The 17,149-nt window shown below is 50.5% G+C and overlaps 7 protein-coding genes across 7 annotated transcripts; 3 read left to right on the top strand and 4 right to left on the bottom strand.

The window, feature by feature from the left end:
* Positions 1-215: 215 nt before the first annotated feature.
* On the bottom strand, positions 216-1,912 carry MRS44_002959 (uncharacterized protein; the record flags this gene model as incomplete). Its single annotated transcript, XM_065623022.1, has 4 exons — positions 216-228; positions 275-624; positions 673-1,577; positions 1,672-1,912. The coding sequence occupies 4 exons, from the start codon at positions 1,910-1,912 to the stop codon at positions 216-218; spliced, it is 1,509 nt and encodes a 502-aa protein (XP_065479094.1).
* Positions 1,913-3,762: 1,850 nt separating this feature from the next.
* MRS44_002958 (uncharacterized protein) lies at positions 3,763-5,030 on the bottom strand (the record flags this gene model as incomplete). The annotated part of the gene is made up of 2 exons (XM_065623021.1): positions 3,763-3,930; positions 4,593-5,030. 2 exons carry the CDS (start codon positions 5,028-5,030, stop codon positions 3,763-3,765), a joined length of 606 nt encoding a protein of 201 aa, XP_065479093.1.
* A 645-nt stretch (positions 5,031-5,675) lies between these two features.
* Positions 5,676-6,086, bottom strand: MRS44_002957 (uncharacterized protein; the record flags this gene model as incomplete). Its single annotated transcript, XM_065623020.1, has 1 exon — positions 5,676-6,086. One exon carries the CDS (start codon positions 6,084-6,086, stop codon positions 5,676-5,678), a length of 411 nt encoding a protein of 136 aa, XP_065479092.1.
* A 1,166-nt stretch (positions 6,087-7,252) lies between these two features.
* MRS44_002956 (uncharacterized protein) lies at positions 7,253-8,474 on the top strand (the record flags this gene model as incomplete). The annotated part of the gene is made up of 5 exons (XM_065623019.1): positions 7,253-7,414; positions 7,477-7,707; positions 7,754-7,832; positions 7,879-7,965; positions 8,053-8,474. 5 exons carry the CDS (start codon positions 7,253-7,255, stop codon positions 8,472-8,474), a joined length of 981 nt encoding a protein of 326 aa, XP_065479091.1.
* An 853-nt stretch (positions 8,475-9,327) lies between these two features.
* MRS44_002955 (uncharacterized protein) lies at positions 9,328-10,136 on the top strand (the record flags this gene model as incomplete). Its single annotated transcript, XM_065623018.1, has 3 exons — positions 9,328-9,529; positions 9,659-9,893; positions 9,944-10,136. The coding sequence occupies 3 exons, from the start codon at positions 9,328-9,330 to the stop codon at positions 10,134-10,136; spliced, it is 630 nt and encodes a 209-aa protein (XP_065479090.1).
* A 1,167-nt stretch (positions 10,137-11,303) lies between these two features.
* On the top strand, positions 11,304-11,888 carry MRS44_002954 (uncharacterized protein; the record flags this gene model as incomplete). The annotated part of the gene is made up of 2 exons (XM_065623017.1): positions 11,304-11,410; positions 11,672-11,888. The coding sequence occupies 2 exons, from the start codon at positions 11,304-11,306 to the stop codon at positions 11,886-11,888; spliced, it is 324 nt and encodes a 107-aa protein (XP_065479089.1).
* Positions 11,889-12,064: 176 nt separating this feature from the next.
* Positions 12,065-16,746, bottom strand: MRS44_002953 (uncharacterized protein; the record flags this gene model as incomplete). The annotated part of the gene is made up of 9 exons (XM_065623016.1): positions 12,065-12,583; positions 13,018-13,345; positions 13,392-13,651; positions 13,712-14,174; positions 14,216-14,425; positions 14,481-15,004; positions 15,147-15,464; positions 15,519-15,675; positions 16,073-16,746. The coding sequence occupies 9 exons, from the start codon at positions 16,744-16,746 to the stop codon at positions 12,065-12,067; spliced, it is 3,453 nt and encodes a 1,150-aa protein (XP_065479088.1).
* Between the last annotated feature and the right edge of the window lie 403 nt (positions 16,747-17,149).

Raw genomic sequence — 17,149 nt, 5'->3', positions numbered from 1 at the left:
TTTACTTTTCATTCATCCAGCCTTGTATAGCACGTTTTTGTAATACTACCTATGTGACATGATAACCTTGTCATCTCTGTACATTTACTTGTGATGGCATGGTTCGTGAGTAGTTTAGTTTCCTTCTCATAGAGACGGAGTGTGCCGAGTCCATCTCTAGAGTATCTTGATATGTAATTATATAATATGAGTCTTGGAATAAGAGAGGGTTAAGGTTAGATGAAGTCTCTGCTCATCGTTTCAGATACACGTTCAATGTAGTTTATACACTCACTGCCACCTCAAGTCTCCTCCACACGCTCCATTATCCATCATACTCATGGCCTGCGCCATCTGGATCCTCTCTCCACGTATACTATGCCACCAACGCGCGCTCTTCCACATCTCATCATCCCAGCCGCCCGTCAGCTGGCGGTACTTGATGAGGAACCAGATGCTGGGCTCCCAGCTTCGGGCGTCCCAAGGCACTCCTGCGTTCATGCCCAGGGGGTTGCGTCTGGAGCCCCAGCAGGTGAAGCCGCCGGCTAGAAGGTCATGGCAGAGGATATCTTCGTCGATTAGGGGCGGGTCATGGAGGAGTGCCTTGATGATGTTGTCTCGGAAGGATCTGAAGGGGATGACGTCCTACAGCTGTCAGTACGTAGCGATCATGTAATGGACGGTAAGACATACGACATAGGGGTGATGCCCAAAGGTGAGTTGTAAGTCAGTTGGCCGAAGATCCGGCGTCACGCTGCGGAACCTTGGCCTCACGAGAGGAAGCTGTGAGGGTGCATGTCCTTCATCCGCCGTAACAGAAAAGATGCTACATCCCTCCTCGCAGAGGATCTCCTCGATTCCGCCCATGCCCAGGGCGTAGCAGTTGGCATATATGGCCCCAAAAAGGCCCGCTTCGACGATGTACTGCGCCGGTAGCGGGGTTGGACCTGCGTTGGCGGCGTTGTATAAGGCCTTTGTGAACTTGTTGAGGGACTCCATCTGAGCGCGAGTTGGTGGCCACATGCGAGGAGGGGGCTTGGAGGGCGTGTCCTGGGTTTCTTGTTGGAGATGGCGGAGTAGAGAGCGTTTCTGACTGAGGGTGAGTGTTTCCACGCCGTTAAGGATGTTTTTCAAGGCCCTGTCGTCTTGGGTGGTTGGTGCGAGGTATTCGGGTTGTCCTTCTTGATCAGTGGACTCTGGGCTGTCTTCAGATATCTCTTGGACTATGCCTGTATTTACATAGTCTCCTGGGAACTGTACCAGTTGTTGTGGTCTGACGCTGTTGGTCGCCCAGAGGTTCACTCCCATAGGTGCAAAGGGGTCGTCTACGGGGCTGAACGGGAATGGTAATGAGTTCGGGAACGGTTGAGCAAAGGGGGCATTCGATGCTGGGATAGCCGATGCCGCGAGATCCCCCCAGGTGTCGTTTGGAAATAGTGACTCGGTGAAAACATCTTGACCGACAGTAGATGTGTCTATCGACGCGATAGGGTCAACTACTGTAGCACCAGAGGCCGTCTGAGGAAGGGTTGCATCACTGGAACTGCCCTGGCCCGCAGCCTCATCAACGACATTGGCTAGCTCAGAAACACTTGGCTCTAGGATCTGATTTAGTAGCGCGAGTTTCTGCTTCCGCTTCTCCCCTGCCGTGATGGCGTCAGCACGTCCCGGGTACTCTTAGGTGTGGCCTACGGTAGTTCCGGCTCGCGATGCGGTTCTGCTCCCGACGCGCCTCCGAGTTGCGCTTAGCGGGCGCTTTGCCCTTCTTTACCTGCGCCGGCTTATTATTCATGATGAAGCCCGTTTGCAATGGTTGAACGGTAATCGTCATGACCAGGTTGTATTGTTTGCTGGGGTGCGGTTCAGATGCGTCGTCGGTCGGAATTTCGTTATTCCCGATGATATCAAGCTTCACTTCACCCCTTGGAGGCATTTTGATCCCGACATGAGACTGCAACTCCAACACCATACTCCTTGGCGGATTGTGCCATTATCCCTCAACTCTCAGCATGGCTTTCGCCCACAAATAGTTGCCGACAGGTCGGGGGGGGGGGGGCTAACGGTGTACTCCTCCGTGATGTGATCACCTGTGCCGTAGTTGACATAGTATCAGACTCGCATGACGACCTTCTTGGGTATGAAAGCGACTTAAGACTGGATAGCATCCATACCAAATCGTTTGGTGGCAAGGCCTCGCTCCCCAAGCAAAAAAGAAACTATGGTTAAGATGAGTGTATAATCCGCGGATACGACTTTGTCCAACTGATCAGCATGCATGGATTGTGCCCGTAACTTATTGCTCTACCTGATACCTGATGTATGTGCCTGTTGATTCCCTTCCGTGCCTTGATTGAACTCTAATATTCCACTACCTACCTATCACTACTGGCCACTATGTTTAGTGGTAGCACCATTACCTCCGTCCTGAGGAGCACTCAAGACTCATCCACCATGAGACTCACATTCGTAGCAGCTATGGCATCGGCACCTCGCACTCATCTCCACTGTAACCTCACTGCTCAAGGGCATCTCGCAGCCACTCAATGTAAAAAAAAAAATCACTGCATGAGGCAACCACCTCCCGCCTTCAAAGCACAAAGCACCAACTCGGTTGCCTCCCTCAGCTCTCCAAGGTTATTCTCTCGCCATTTATATACCTGGCACCAACCTGTTTGAGAACCATGTCAGATGCTAGCAAGGAGACAACGCACATGGCCTTCATCTGTTGGACGTGGTCCCCGGGCACAGAAAAGCGGCTTGTGCCGAGCACATCTGTCCGAGATGCAAAGAGAAAGGACCTAACCGAGGCGAAATGCCATACCCGGTATCGCGAGATTCCACTCAAGTTTTCGCCATCTTACACACCCTTTCCTACCTCATCACCAGCGCTGCCCTCGATGCAAATCATGAGCTCTCAAGAACGTATCAAGAGTTTTGAGAAAGGGGCCCTCAACAACCCGCAACGGATCAAAAGGATGCTGTAGATCTTTCGGGTTCACCCTTCACAGGCACAAGCAGCTTCTCGTTTTGACTCTCTAATGACAGCCCCTAAGACCAGAGTGACCACATAATTGCTAGCATTGGCTACCATGAGTTTCTCAGAACACGACGACTTGCGTAAGAACGACGAGGGAGACATTATCTTGCTTACTGAGTCTGAAGAGTGTACCGTGATCTCAAAACGTAAAGGAAATTTCTCATCTAAGATGATAACATTAATATCATAATAAAAGGCAATACTTGAGATATCTTAGTTAATTTTTTTCATCACTCTTATTATGCCTTATTAATTATCTTTAGGGGAGGATAAGCTAATTAATCCTCTTGCGCTGGTGCCTCACGCCGTTCTTTGCTTAACTGGCGTGAATGAATGTTGCTCTGCTTGATGGAAGCACCTGTTGATTCCTTTCCGTGCCTAGATTGCACTCTGACATCCCACTGCCTGTGAGTGGTACCACCGTCGCCTCCGTCCTGGGGAATACCCAGGACTCATCAATACCATCGCCACTTCCACTGCCCTGAGCAGCATCCGAAGACTCATCGACACAATTATTACCTTCGCCCTCAGCATCCTCCTGAGGTTGCATGCCGTAACCGCCACGAGACTGCGTGCAAAAGTTTTGCCAACTTCTTCTGTTCCTTGGAACGCTTGGCCGTGCGTGGTTCATTGTCCTTGTTGAATCAGAACTTTTGGATAGTCTTTCGGGGCTTGGGCGCATCATCTCTGTTGGGGCAGCGGTCCTGGTCGTCCTTCCACCACGCCGCAATGGCGGTAACGGTCGGTCAATTCGGGCGGCTATGGAACGGCGCGGTAGTGAATCCAGGATGAGAAGTAGCTGTGTAGTCAACAAAGACAAAGTCGGCCTCATCGCCTTGGGTGTCATCGAGGGTCTTCGCCTTGACACGTTTGATCCGAGTCTCTTGGGCGTTTTCGTTGTTGAGGGCGTAATTCTGTTGGTGATTGCGGCTACTGCCTGCGAACGCTCCCATGCTCGGACCCGACGTTGAAGAAAAATGCTCAGCTATCATTCATTATATGCCGGTTAGCTCAAAGGTTTCAATATACGGATAGGGTAGAAAGAGAATCGAGTCTAGACTTTTGCCAAACATTGCGATTGACGATGAAGTGATGACATCTCAAGACAGTCAGCGTGTACTCACATAAATTGCATCCCGTTAGAACTCCAGAATCGCATATGATCGGCCCATATTGTCTAAGATGTAGACGGCTGTGGCTGTACCAGAGGAAGATCAACGCCACTGTCAGTCAGCGAGTCGGGACTCGGGACAGACACCGAAGCTAGATCGGTGTTTGGTCCATTGCAAAAATCGTTCACCAGCGACATTGTGGCCTTTCGACTGATTGATATGATCCAGCACTATCACGGCTCGTGCGTGGATGGAGCTGCATCCACAACCCTTACTCCTCGTTGTCAACGCGAGATCAAACGTGTCCAGCCGCTTGTCTTTGGTCGATGCTAGTTTCACCGAGGGTCTCTGTCTCCTCGAGGCTGCCAATCAAGTACCGGGTACTGTTGTCCAGCCTCTTGTTGTTGGAATCGACGGCTTCACTACCGATGTACACAATCTCCTCTTCTTGAAGAAGCAATTACCAGACCTCGACATTCAGCTGATATTCGTGGTTCCGAATTCGTTCCCAGAATTCGAGAGCGCCTTCCCCAAGTTGGAGAACGGTATCCGATATGCTCAATTCCATTCTCGAAGACGTTGCCACTGCTGTCCAGAGCAACAGCGCTCAAGGTAGCCCTGCCGCCAAAGATCTGGTTGCACTGCTGGATCACATCAATCAGTCGAAAAGCCACAATGTCGCTGGTGAACGATTTTTGCAATGGACCAAACACCGATCCAGCTTCGGTGTCTGTCCCGAGTCCCGACTCGCTGACTGACAGTGGCGTTGATCTTCCTCTGGTACAGCCAGAGCACGTACGAGCCGCGACAGTGGCTCGTTGTCTCATGCCGTAAAGACCGTAGTTGGGCGCAGTGCTGCTGCTTCGAACGATGCTGAGGACGATCCGAGTCCACCCAGGCATGACTGAAACCACAGAGCACTGGAAGACCCTCTCAAACAAATCGCACCATTTTATCCCCTCCTTTTCCTGGATCGTCTTGTCATGCTTGGGCCTTTCGTGTTGCAGATGGTGATAGCCCCTCTTCCAATGACCATTCTTGGACCACACTTTGGGGTGCATTGCATGCAAAACCTTGTTGGAAAGTTGGCCGTAGAGTCAAATGAGGGTCTCATCGGATGGGGTCTCATCAAGGGGTCTGCTCCGGTAGGGGCCAGGCCATTGAGTGTTAGATCTTCTCTGTAGCAGTAGCTTCCAGAATCCGATCCTGTTGCCATGACACTATTCGCGGGCGGGCTCTGATTGGCTTCCATCCTAGGATACTTTCGGGAGCGCACCGGAAGAGGTCTGCTGAGAAGTGTCCGCCGTGGTGGTATTCTTACCAGCAACTGGAATAGACATCAAAGTTTGTCTCTCGAAGTCTTCTTCCAAAGACCATTCTTGGACCACACTTTGGGTACATTGTATGCAGAACCTTGACATGGATCAAGGAAAAAACGAGATACTAGAATAAACATATTAGCTTATCCCCTTCTAAAGATAGTAAATAGAGTATAAGAAGAATAGATAAAAAATAGCTCAAGTCTTACCTATTTTATGTAAATTTCTTCATTCTCCCTGATAGGAGTTAGGTAACTGTCTGATGTTTTTGGCGTGCGGCCGTCTTTCGCGTCGCGTGTCAAACGAGATATCGTCCTTTCGGTCGCGGAGTTCGCCAAGCTCGTCGAGAATAACACATTTTCCGTCGCCATCTAAGATCCGATGATCAGGTTCGGGAGAGGCATCGCGAGAAAACGGAAGAGGTATGTTCTCCGGGGCAGGATGCAGATGCTCAGGGCGCGACAGGGCGAGAGGATCAAGGTTAGGGGAAAAGAGAAGACGAACATTCTCTAGAGAACAGAAGAGGAGGAAGATCCGCAGGGAGTCAGGGCGAGAGGGAGTGATCAAATCAAGCTCGAGAGAGGCACCGCGAGAGAAAGCAAGACGTATGCCCTCCGGGGCGGTAGGTTCGTCGCCCATGGTGAATCGACTTGCCGCAGCGCAGAGCGAGAAAAGTGAAGGCTGTTCGGAAGGGAAAAGGGAAAGGTGAGAAGGTGAGCGGGGGTCTGCGAGGGAATTTGCTGACGGCGGCGGAGAACTTCACGGTTGTGTGCGAAGAGAGATAAATCGGCGAGGTGTTGAGGAGATGAATCGTTTTTCGCGTGGTTGTTTCGCGAGGGGAGAAGAGTTGTGCGGTTGATGATGTTTAGGATGAGGTGACGCGTCCACGCACAACCAGCAAAGAACAATAGAAAACGAGACAGAAATAACAGAACGTCAGGGAGGTGGGTAGAATTGTGCAGTATCGTAAAAAAAGGCTGAGTAGGCATATGCAAACTGTTTGATAAATGTTTGATAGCTGGCAGCAGCAGCACAAGAAAGGAGGGCGAGGGTGTGTGTGCCGTGTTGTGGGGTTGTCGTTACCTAGCCAATCATCTTACATGGACGCTCCGTTCGTATGAGCAATTCTTGTGTAGAGGTCGTGAGAATTCTCCTATGGAGGGTGGAGATGAGTCACTTGAGACGTGTAGACAATCGCGCAGGTGGAGGAAAGAGAGACACAAGCATATGCACATTGCCCCTCGGTTTAAACGACGTCTCCAGCACCCTGAAGGGCAAGGAACCTCAATGCAAACGAGTGTCCCGCAACACGTACACAGAGGATTATTACCTAAACTTGGGGATCTTTATATAAATTACTAAAATATTTCTCTTAAATTAAGAATATAATTTTAAGTAAATCTTCTCTTATTTTTATTCAATCTTATGATTAGTAACACCCGTTGGCCTTCATCCTCTCTTCTCCTGCTTTGGCAGGTTTTCCCTTTCACCATCCGTTCGTCCACGATGGCCTCGGTTACCGATACCGGCGACTTGGCGGCACCAACGATGATTGCATCGGTCGCACCACCGTTTGCTTAATCGGCATGAGTGAACACACTCAACGCGCGACACCGTCATCCGCACGACTATAAAGCGCACCCACATCTTCTGGCTAGGTAGGTAGCTTCTTCCTTTACACATCCGCCCAACGTCAAGATGCTCACCATCGGACAATGTAGCTCGAGTTTTGCAGTTCACGACAGACTACCAGTACCTTCTGTACAATATCGCTGCCGCCAACTGGGATAAAAGTCCGCAGTGACATGTCATCGAACACCTCAAACCTAATAGCTCAACACATTCATCATCCGTCTCCCTCGCAAGACACAAAGAGCGATCTTTCCTTTGCCTCGTCGATCCTGCGGGACAAGATAGCAACCTCAGAACGGCGAACGTTGCAAGATATTCCTGGGCAACTCTGCAAAGTCAATATTGAAGGAGTTGCTGAAGGAGTCATAAGTTGACGGATGTGATCACCCGAAGCCAGACACTCCACCAAACCTTACGAGGTCGGGTCCTCAACGACGAGCCTAGCGGCGACGACCCACGTTGGTTCTCAGCTCATCGAGCTGACTTCCAATCTGTTTACATCGACGCCAAGTATCACACGAATGTGGTTCAACGGCCCATACCCGTGCCTACTGTTCGAGTACCAGCAGAGAACGAACCTGCCGCAGTTTACTTCCCTCTTATCCTCGATCCTAACGACGCTCAGAAGGTATGAATGAAGCGTGCTGAGTCTGAGAAGACCCTTCGAGCCGAAGTCCTCGCTATCAACTCACTGGTTTGCCCGTCACCGGCGAGACCCCATGAGCCCTCAGCAAGAAGCCTGGCCGCCTTTCAGTATCTCATACGATTCAAAGACGTATCGAAGCGCATTTTATGGTAGCATATGCTCTGACTACCATTGCTCTCGGTATCAACAATGCCTCTGTTGCCTACCGACATGCCAAGCGTCGCAACATAGGCGCTTTTGGTTTGAGCATTGGCAGAGAATAAGGATGCAGAAGTATGCCCCTTGCCGTTCGACAGATAGTCACGGATCACTGAAGCATCCCTTTAGCAAGGTCCCGAGAGACTTCATCCAGAAGTCTCGAAGCCTACCAGTACCTGCTGCGAGTTAAAGGCGCAAAACCCGTCGATCTTCTCGCTGCTATTCCTGCTCTTGGTAATATCGTCGTCGGTGGTTCTGGTCCCAAGTTTCTGGCTGAACGCTTCATGAACATGAGCAAGCCGATGAAAGATACCTTTTCCAAGATGTCGCGACTCCTCGCCGGCGTTCATTTTGTCCCTGGTGTCGCAGGCTCTGGCAAATCGTTCATGATGGAGATGTCCATTCTTTTCTCGCAGTTTGGATCTTGTCATGCCAACACCCAGCCTGCAAACGCTCAGGCAGAGACGACAGAGACGACAGAGACGACAGAACCATTGGGCGTTCTTCGCTTCAATCTCTTGCAGTCAACGATACAGAGCAGTACTCAATAATCTTATCCAGAAAGCTGTCGCTGCGCCGCTCCTGCAATGACCGCTAGAGAGATCATCACACACATCAATGCAATGTACGAGTCTTGAAGAGACCGCTCCCTTGCTCGTGCGTGTGTCATGGAGACCACTTTATATACTAGCCGCCTCTAAGTAGTGACCCCCAGGATATACGCCGTGGGAGGATTAAGTGGTATGGTCTGGACTAAATTGCTATTGCGACGGAGGCTGGCAAGGCAGGATCCGAGATGCTTGAAGTTCAGGAGGTCCACGATGTACGCCAGCTACCCGAGGATGCCCAAGAGAAGAAGTTTGAAGCTGGATTCTCTTAGATGGGAGAAGTATAAGTCGAGCTTATTATCATCGCCGATGCTCTCTACTTCGTCGACCCTTCTTAGATTACTGGGCGTTTTGAGACCTACCTTGACTATGGCTTCCATCCAACTAAGACTACTATACTTACTCGCGCCAGTATCTTAAAATATACTTCACTAACACTGCCATGCTTTCACTTCTACATCAGCTATTTATCGATGCGTTTGGACTCTACCGCAACATATGTGGATCCATTACCGCCTACTATCTCATCCCATAGTTCCTTAACTTGGCACTCTGTAACCAGCGTATGAGTCTTTTGCCCCTTGCCCTCGGGCTGTTTGGAGCAGAGGACTCAGACGTGGCAGAAAGTCTTGACTCTATGGCAGAGCTAAAGGCGGGAATAGAGATATCGGTTGGTGAAAGTAAGCTCTTCGTCTGTTGCTTCGTCAATGCCATCATTGGCGAGAAGCATCATATCAAAGAGGATCTCCGCGCCTGACTCGGGCTACACGCTCCGAGGTTTCTTCCTGTGGCCAATATGACCGACGATCACACCACGTTCACGACCACTGAGTGGTTGTCCCTCGCCTGTTGGATTATTGCACAATCTACTCTCACCATCTGCGGGCCTTTCTCCTATTCCAATATCGAAGGCTTTCAGACGGCCGTCATTGCCGGGAGAAGGGCGTTCCAGTTCCTCATAGAAGCCGCCGTGGATGCTACGTTGAAGAAGAAACGAGGTAAGCTAGCACCGCCCAGGCCATCCCTACCTAGCTCTTCAGCTTTGTCTTGAGATACCATAATAAGTCGCAATACGCAGTGGATAACAAAACGACTCCCTCCCAAACCCTCTAGCTATCCTCAGCCAGCCAACAGCACGCACGACCAGCCTGCCCAGCCAGCATCTTTAGCGAGTTCGCAGATCGGAGGTCTATCGCCCAAGAACTGCTCAAGTCAGGCAGAGAGAGAAGCACGACAAGGTCACGGACCTCAAGGCGAAACAAGCACTGCCGAATGTGCACACGGGACTTCACCTTTCGAGGTGGCAAAAGAATATGGCGGCTGCGGCATGGTGTTCACATTTCTCGGAGAGGATAAGCACAAGTGAGCATCCAAATGGCAAACTCCTTTGTCCTAGCTAACTTGAGGTGTAGGGAACACAAAGCTGACATCTCCGCCACGAACTTCCACGATCCTGCGCCCACGCTTATCGATCGAGAAAACATACGTCTTACGGTATCGCTCTTGCTTGACGGCTGCTTCGAGAGTCGTTATCCCGAGATCGAAGCCATCTACGACAAGTTTCGAGAAAGCTGCCCGAATCTTATAGGCGCACTGAACCCCTGAGTTGGAGAGGAGTTGGAGTTTCAAGAGACCGACGCTTCAGAAATGGCCATCCTTGGCGATGAATAGCATCAGAAGCCTCTCGCGCTCAACCGGATCCAGATCTCCAAGGCAAAAGGGAAGCAAGGTGTGGATTTCACTGGATTAGTGAATATGAGAACGCTGGGCGATAACTGTCCATTCATGCGAGGGTTAAAAGAAGCATATAATACCGACTACAATATTCCAGTGCACACTCACCCGGGAAGAAGTAAGATTCATTGGGTCCAAAAAGTGTCCTTCGCAATAAGGCATATCCCACCTGAGATGGTCAATCTGAATCATATTGCTAACCTCTATGTTTAGGAAGGATACATGCTTTTGTTTCAGCGTCGCAGACTTTGTAAAGTCAAGACATGATACGTCCGACTTATCAGTTTATTTATCTACACGCGAGTAACGACATCATATATGTTTGCCTATGCCGAGTTTATCTCTGCGAGAGAGGAGAATGATGGCGAGATGAGGGAGTTGATCTTGGAGGTTCCCATCTATAAGTTAAGTGGTGATCATCAGATCGTGGGCTTGCCAAGCATTGCCCCTGGGAAAGTCTAGATAGTGCCAAGATATGAGAATACCTTTTTGTTCATCCCTCATAATGTATACTTCATGTAGGAGAGATAGATCTAAAGTAAATTCCGTCGCAATAACATTTAAAGTCATCGAGCTCGCCCATAATATCATATTACTCCCAGTGAAGCCCAGAAATTGCCAGCTTAGGGGGCCTTTAGGATACTCTTCTTATCGCAATAGCTTTTTTTTCCAATAAACCATCTTCCATAGAAACCATAGGAAATCATTGACGCTTCGCAATAGATCATGCCTAGCCCCCTCTCACATCTGGCCCTAGTCATGTTTTAGTGTTGAGCCCCTCAGAGCAGAGAACCTGACCGTGCACACAGACTTCTCCTCCTTCAACATCTCTTTGTCTTCCAGGTTCCTCTATCGCGCCCTTGAGTCATCTCCTCCGCGTTCTCTGACGTCCGCTGTTAGATACTGAGAGAAGCGCGTCCCAGAGCGCCGCATGCCTTCTTCTCTGCTTCTCTCAGAGCTCTCACTTCCTCCTCCATGCTTTTGGAGTGTCACTCGTTTTGCCCATTTCTCCGCCTTTGTTTCGAGCACCAGCAGAGAATGAGAGTACGGAAGCGTACTTCACCTTGGCCCTCCGCGACGAAAACACCCAAGTTCGAATCAAACATGTCGAGTCTGAGAAGACTCTCCGAGCTGGAGTCCTTCGGGTATGTCTCGGTAGCCCGATTTGACGATGGCTGGAGTCAAAGGCAACGCAAGTCATCGCAGCTGCAACCTGGCCTGAATTAACATGCTGACCAGTGACCAGGGCGATAAGCACCATGATGCTATCCAGACTTGATTCGACCATCCCATCTCAATGGATCATTGCGCAGGTCACGTCAAATCTCGACTCGGGACTAACTGGCCTTGGCAAGAACGATGGGAAATCAGCTAGTGTGCTGATCATGTCCCTTTACAAAGCGCAGGCGACTCAGTACCAACGGGCTATCCAACTCGTGGTTGGTTGTGAAACTCTTCCCTCCGGATCGCGTCAAGGCCAAGACTCTCGATGACGCTCAAGGTGATGAAGCTGGCTTTGTCTTTGTCGAATACACAGCTGTTTCTCATCCTGGGTTCACCACTGAGTCGTTCCGTGGCACCCTTGCTACAACTCGTGCTCGAGGATTCACATTCTGGATTTAAACCGTAGTCTCTTTGTCGGCTAGGAGACTCGAGATACAACACGCAAACGTGCCAACGAGATCTTCCGCCTCTATGACTTTTTCGCATCCAACAAGCTTGTGGTTCGAGTGCCATGCTGTTTGTATTGTCAGACACATGAACATGACACCGCTCCCTGCCCAGAGGAGAACCCGTCATCAGGGGAATGCGTCCGCAAGACTTGCGTCAACAAGAAACGTCACACTGCCGACACTTGCCCCACGCGTCTTTGCCGAAACTGTTCTGCGACGGGACATGGTGGGCTCGAGGGCCATTTCTCCTTCAAGCGTACCACCATCGGTATTTCTTGCAGACTTTGCAACTCCAAAGATCACACTCAATGGGCATGCCCAAGTCGCCACCCTGAGGAAGCCGAGGGATGGGAGGAGCAGACTGAGCAGACTGAGCAAACCCAGCAATCTTGTCACTTTTGCAACGAAGTTGGCCACGTGGTCAAGAATTGTCCAAAGAAGAGAGTGGTCAAGTGTTTCGAGTGTGGTGAGCACGGACACAAGAAAGGAGATTGCCTTGAGCGCACCTGCAAGAATTGTGGACAGAAAGGACACAGCGATGGTGAATGCCCGGTGGAAGTTTGCACTCGCTGCTGTGAAGTTGGGCACCTGCAGCAAACCTCGTCCGGGATGCGGCAAATGCGGCATTGCGTACAAACCTGGATCCTTAACCGGTCACAATGCCAACGCTTGCCCTGCTCGTCTTTGCCGAAACTGCACCGAGTCGTGACATGGTGCTAACGAGTGTCCTCGCGAGCTGATCTACTCCCGATGTGGACGCGAAGGTCACTTTCTTCAAGTGTACCGCTGCTGTCGATATCGTCTCTCGCACACTCTGTGAAGCCCAGGATCACAGTCAGTGGGCATGCAAAAGCCAAATCCGGCACGCGTTTTCTTACGATGAATGTATGGTTAGAATACTCAATTATACTATCTAATAGATCTCTAAAATTGGGCTAGAATTATGATGTGAAATACTGAGTTTATGTTAATCCTTTATCTTTCTACTCTTAAATTATTATGAATATTAACAAGACTTTGTATAGTCTATCGAACGATCATCACATACAAAGAAGAGCTTATTGCTATTATCTTCATACGCTTGCCCTGGTCCACTCATGAACTGAATCGGGGCAAACTCTGAAATTTGCGCGACCAGATGTCTGATTGAGAGGAGCATAACCATCATCGCGATCGAGCTTCATGCGTCGAACCTGTCCAATGAGATTAATCAACTCTTTTGCATTGGTCTTCCCAAGCGTGTGGGGATCTGCAATGGCCTCGGGTACTGTACGTCCGCAACTCGAATTCGCCGTAGCGGATGGTGTTGGTGGCGACTGGGAAACAATCCAATGTTCCCGGGAAAGCTTCACTAACCACAGTGGCAAGACGTAGACGTAGGCGATGACCCCAAGTACTTTACAACCACTGAAAGCTCGAGACATCTGTTGTGAGACCGTCCAACCCGACTGACAGGAGTTCCACAGTCATGTTGTCTGCTGATGCGTTAAGAATGGATGCCATCTCCTTGACAACGCTTCGGGTCTCTTCCAGCAGCCACTTGCTTGCAACACGAGCCCGGGGAACGGCAACAATCAACGAAGCTGAGGTCGGATCAAGGTTGGACCAAGCCTTAGCGGCGACACCAGCACGAACATACATGCCCTGAAGACCGTATGTGGGAGGGGCGGAACTGGCGCGGGTGAAGGCGATCGGCTTGTTGAGTGATGAACCCTGTCCGGAGTCTAGTGCCGTTTATTGTGATCCAATTGACCCATGGTCGATTCGTCACACGGCCATTGCTACCGCCTGCTCAGCGAGGCCTTCGAGGTGTCTGTAGTGTTTGTTCCATTTCCCATGGGAGGTCCAAACGTCTGGTCTCAATCGATGGCATTCTCGACTGGAATTGTGCTTGAAAATTCCAAGGAGGCGTTCATCGGTATCCTCGGTCTCGCTGTTGTTGCTATGCTGTTCCTCCCCCTCCTCAGGCTGCTGTAGTTCCAGCCCAGTGTGGATGTTCTTACGAACATGGGCGATGATGCTGTCAAGAGGCTTGGGCCAGTGCTCACGATTGACTGGAGCATACATGGACCAGTTATCGAAGAGCGCAGTCGCTGATTTGCCGAAGGCACGCTGGTTGATAAGGAGAGCCGAGCGGGAAGCGGCTGACTCGACGGCACGAGTAAGCATAGATAGAGTGAGTTGTTTCGCGAACGGGTTCAAAGTGATCTTTCCAGCTCCGAGCTGGTCGATGTACCTCCCTAGGCAGAGGGAAACTCAATGCGATATGCCGAGAACCAGCGTGGATCATCCTCGCTGGGCTCATCCTTGGAAGGTTCGTAAGGCTTGGCGAAGAGGTCCTCATGCTCTAACGCCCATTCCACCACGCGCTTAAGCCATTTCGCTCTGTCGAGGTAATCGCTTTCATCAGAGTTTGGGACGAGTTCGTTGAGCTCATCCTGTGACATGTCCCGACCGAAGAAGTGGGCAGCTTTCTTGTTGATGGCGCTGATACGGTCTCGTTCTGTGAGGCTTTCCGTAATTACATCAGCCAGTCGATGACCATGTTCCTTCAGCAAATTCTTCGACATTGGAATTTCGACGTTGCTTATGGATATCTTGCAACGTTCGCCGTTCTGGGGGAGGCTGACATCTTGTCCTGCAGGATCGACCAAGCAAAGGAAATATTGATCGTGTGCCATGTGAGGAAGGGAGATGAAGAAAGGCAGAGAGCTTTTGTGAGTTGAGCTTGTAGATGGCCATCCATTGCAGGTGTTCATCATAGTAAGCTCCAGCGACGTTGTACAGAAGATACCGGTAGTCTGTCGCAAATTGTAAAACTCGAGCTGCCACTTCAGTGTCTGGGAAACCATCCTCTCCGGGAGTGGGAAGTTGTTCGATGGTAAGGGTCTTGACGTCAGGCGCATGAGTGAAAAATCGGGCAAGGGGATCCAACTCGGCATTTAACTTGGTTCGGGCTTGGATGATGTTCGACGTTGCGTTGACATCTTCGAACACTTCCGATGGAAGGTAAAGTTCGATCCGTTGCTCAGAGTCTGTGCTCATGGTCTCTCGAAGAGACTTCAGCTGGGTGTGCAGGCGCAGACCATCTTACCCCATCACGAGCAGCTCGCTGAAAGAGCCAGGGTCAATTGCAAGTTGAGCAGCAGTGCACTTGATAGTCACGCGCAGGTGCCGCCTAGGTCCCGCCACAGAAACATCTAAGGACGGACTTGGCTTCGTTCTCCTCTTGGACTTCGATCTCGGTCAAGTGCGTAGGCCAGATAGTGATGCTACCGACTTGTTCGTCACCAAACCCCTCGAATCTGCGAGCGGATAACTTGATGTGGGTGGATCCGAAGTCGTCTGGGCTTCCGAAGAATTCGAAGCAAGCATCGAGAGATTCCTTCCATGGACGAGAGAGAAACTTCATTGACTTCTTGGCAGGTGTGCTGATCGGAACGCCGTTGACCTTCAAGAGCCCAATGAAGCTCATCGCCGCCTGTGCGGTCGAACAAGTCTGGACGGCATCATGGTGCTCGTCGCCCTGGTGGCTGGTCAGCAGATTGATTCAGGTCAGGCTGTAGCTGCGATAACTCACGTTGCACTTGGTCTCGGGCATCGTCAGGTTCTGTGAAGTTGGACGAGTGCAATCCGGTTCGTGCTTCGTGTGAGGTGTGAGATGTGAGGTGGGATGCGTGCGAGATGCGAGATGCGAGATGCGATGTATGGGGCGTCGTTCCTCTTCATGTTCGTGCCTAAGGATTGCAATAAACACATCATAAGAATTCTGTAAATATTGCACGTCCTTTGAATATATTCTATATAAAACAGACGCTTCTTTGTAAAGTATCATCTCAAAGGATAGCAGCATTTGAGCGAGAGACGAGCATCTAGCGCCTGGTCCCACAGCTCGAACGGGAGAGAGAACGTCAACTGCTTGGCGTAAGGGCTTCCCAAGTCCAACATTGTGCTCCAGGGGGGAATATATAGGAAGTCGACGTGAGGTACATGTGATAGGCCGTTTCCGCACGAACGAGCCTTGGACCCTCTTGATGTTCTGGTGTCTCGTTTATTTCTCGACCGGCGTGACGATACTACTCCCCGTATGACGGATAAAACGTGCGAGGGAAGAGAAATCGGGTCCAAATTGACTCGATGGGAATCTCTCTCAATCGAGTGGCCTGGTCATCAACCATCTGCTGCTCTCCGGCAGCATCGGCGATCAAGGTAACCGTACGATGCTCGTCGTTGTGGGAGACAGTCACCGTGGATACGGGCTTGGCGGGGCGGTCATCGTCCTGCAAGACACCCAGGTTGTTGTATGTCAGGTCAGAGTAATCGGTGCGGACCTCAGTGAGATATTTGGCGTAAGGCGGGCAAAGAGTTCGCATTTCGCCGAGAAGCTTCCACCAATGCTTCTGAAAGGAGTCTTCAGCGTAGAACCACACGCAGAGGGACATTTGCTCAGCAGCGTGCAAACGGGAACGCACTGCGGAAACGATCTGACGAGTGGTCTCCGGGTGGTAATCCCATCGCTTGTGAAAAGCCAAGTTCTTGATCTCCAATACCCTAGGCCATTCCACGTCCACGCGCATGTGGCGAACGGTCTTGGTGATCTTCGGAGTAAGACACGCGGGTGAAGAGAAATCAGACTCGGCAAGCTTCTTATCGAATTTGTCAGACCGGGTACAGTGAAGAAGCTCAGACAAACCCATTGCCTTGAAGGCCAATAGAGGAGCTAAGGCGGCTTCATCTGTAGACTGTGACGCTGAGTAGAGTGTTGAGGGGAATAATGACGTTGAGAAAAACGTCATAATCAGCACCATGTTGAACCAGAAACAGTAGATGCATAAACGCCTGGGAGTGTTCACCAGCGGTGATCTGGAGTCGAACGTGAAGATCGTGCCCGTGACCAGGACTCAGGCACCTAGGTCAAGGAGTAAACGAGACACGAGTATGAACATATATAGCTTATCTCCTTCTAAAGATAGTCAATGAAGGATAAGAAGAATAGATTAAAAAGGTCTAAAGTCTTACCTTTGTTATAATATAGTTTGAGTATCTTGCCATATTTTATGTAAAATTCTTCATTTTCCTTAAGAGGAGTTAGGTAACTCTCTCTGACATCTTGGCGTCTCGTTTATATCTTGACCAGCGTGCCAGGCCAATGCGTCAAAGCCGGGGGGGAATGGCCTCTGCCAATACCGTCGCCGATCTGAGGATCAGGGC

The sequence above is a fragment of the Fusarium solani genome (genome assembly GCF_023522795.1).
Source record: "Fusarium solani strain SB1 chromosome Unknown bctg00000001, whole genome shotgun sequence".
Classification (NCBI taxonomy): domain Eukaryota; kingdom Fungi; phylum Ascomycota; class Sordariomycetes; order Hypocreales; family Nectriaceae; genus Fusarium; species Fusarium solani.
The sequence above is the reverse complement of the archived record's forward strand: the minus strand, read 5'-3'. Positions and strand labels throughout refer to the sequence as shown.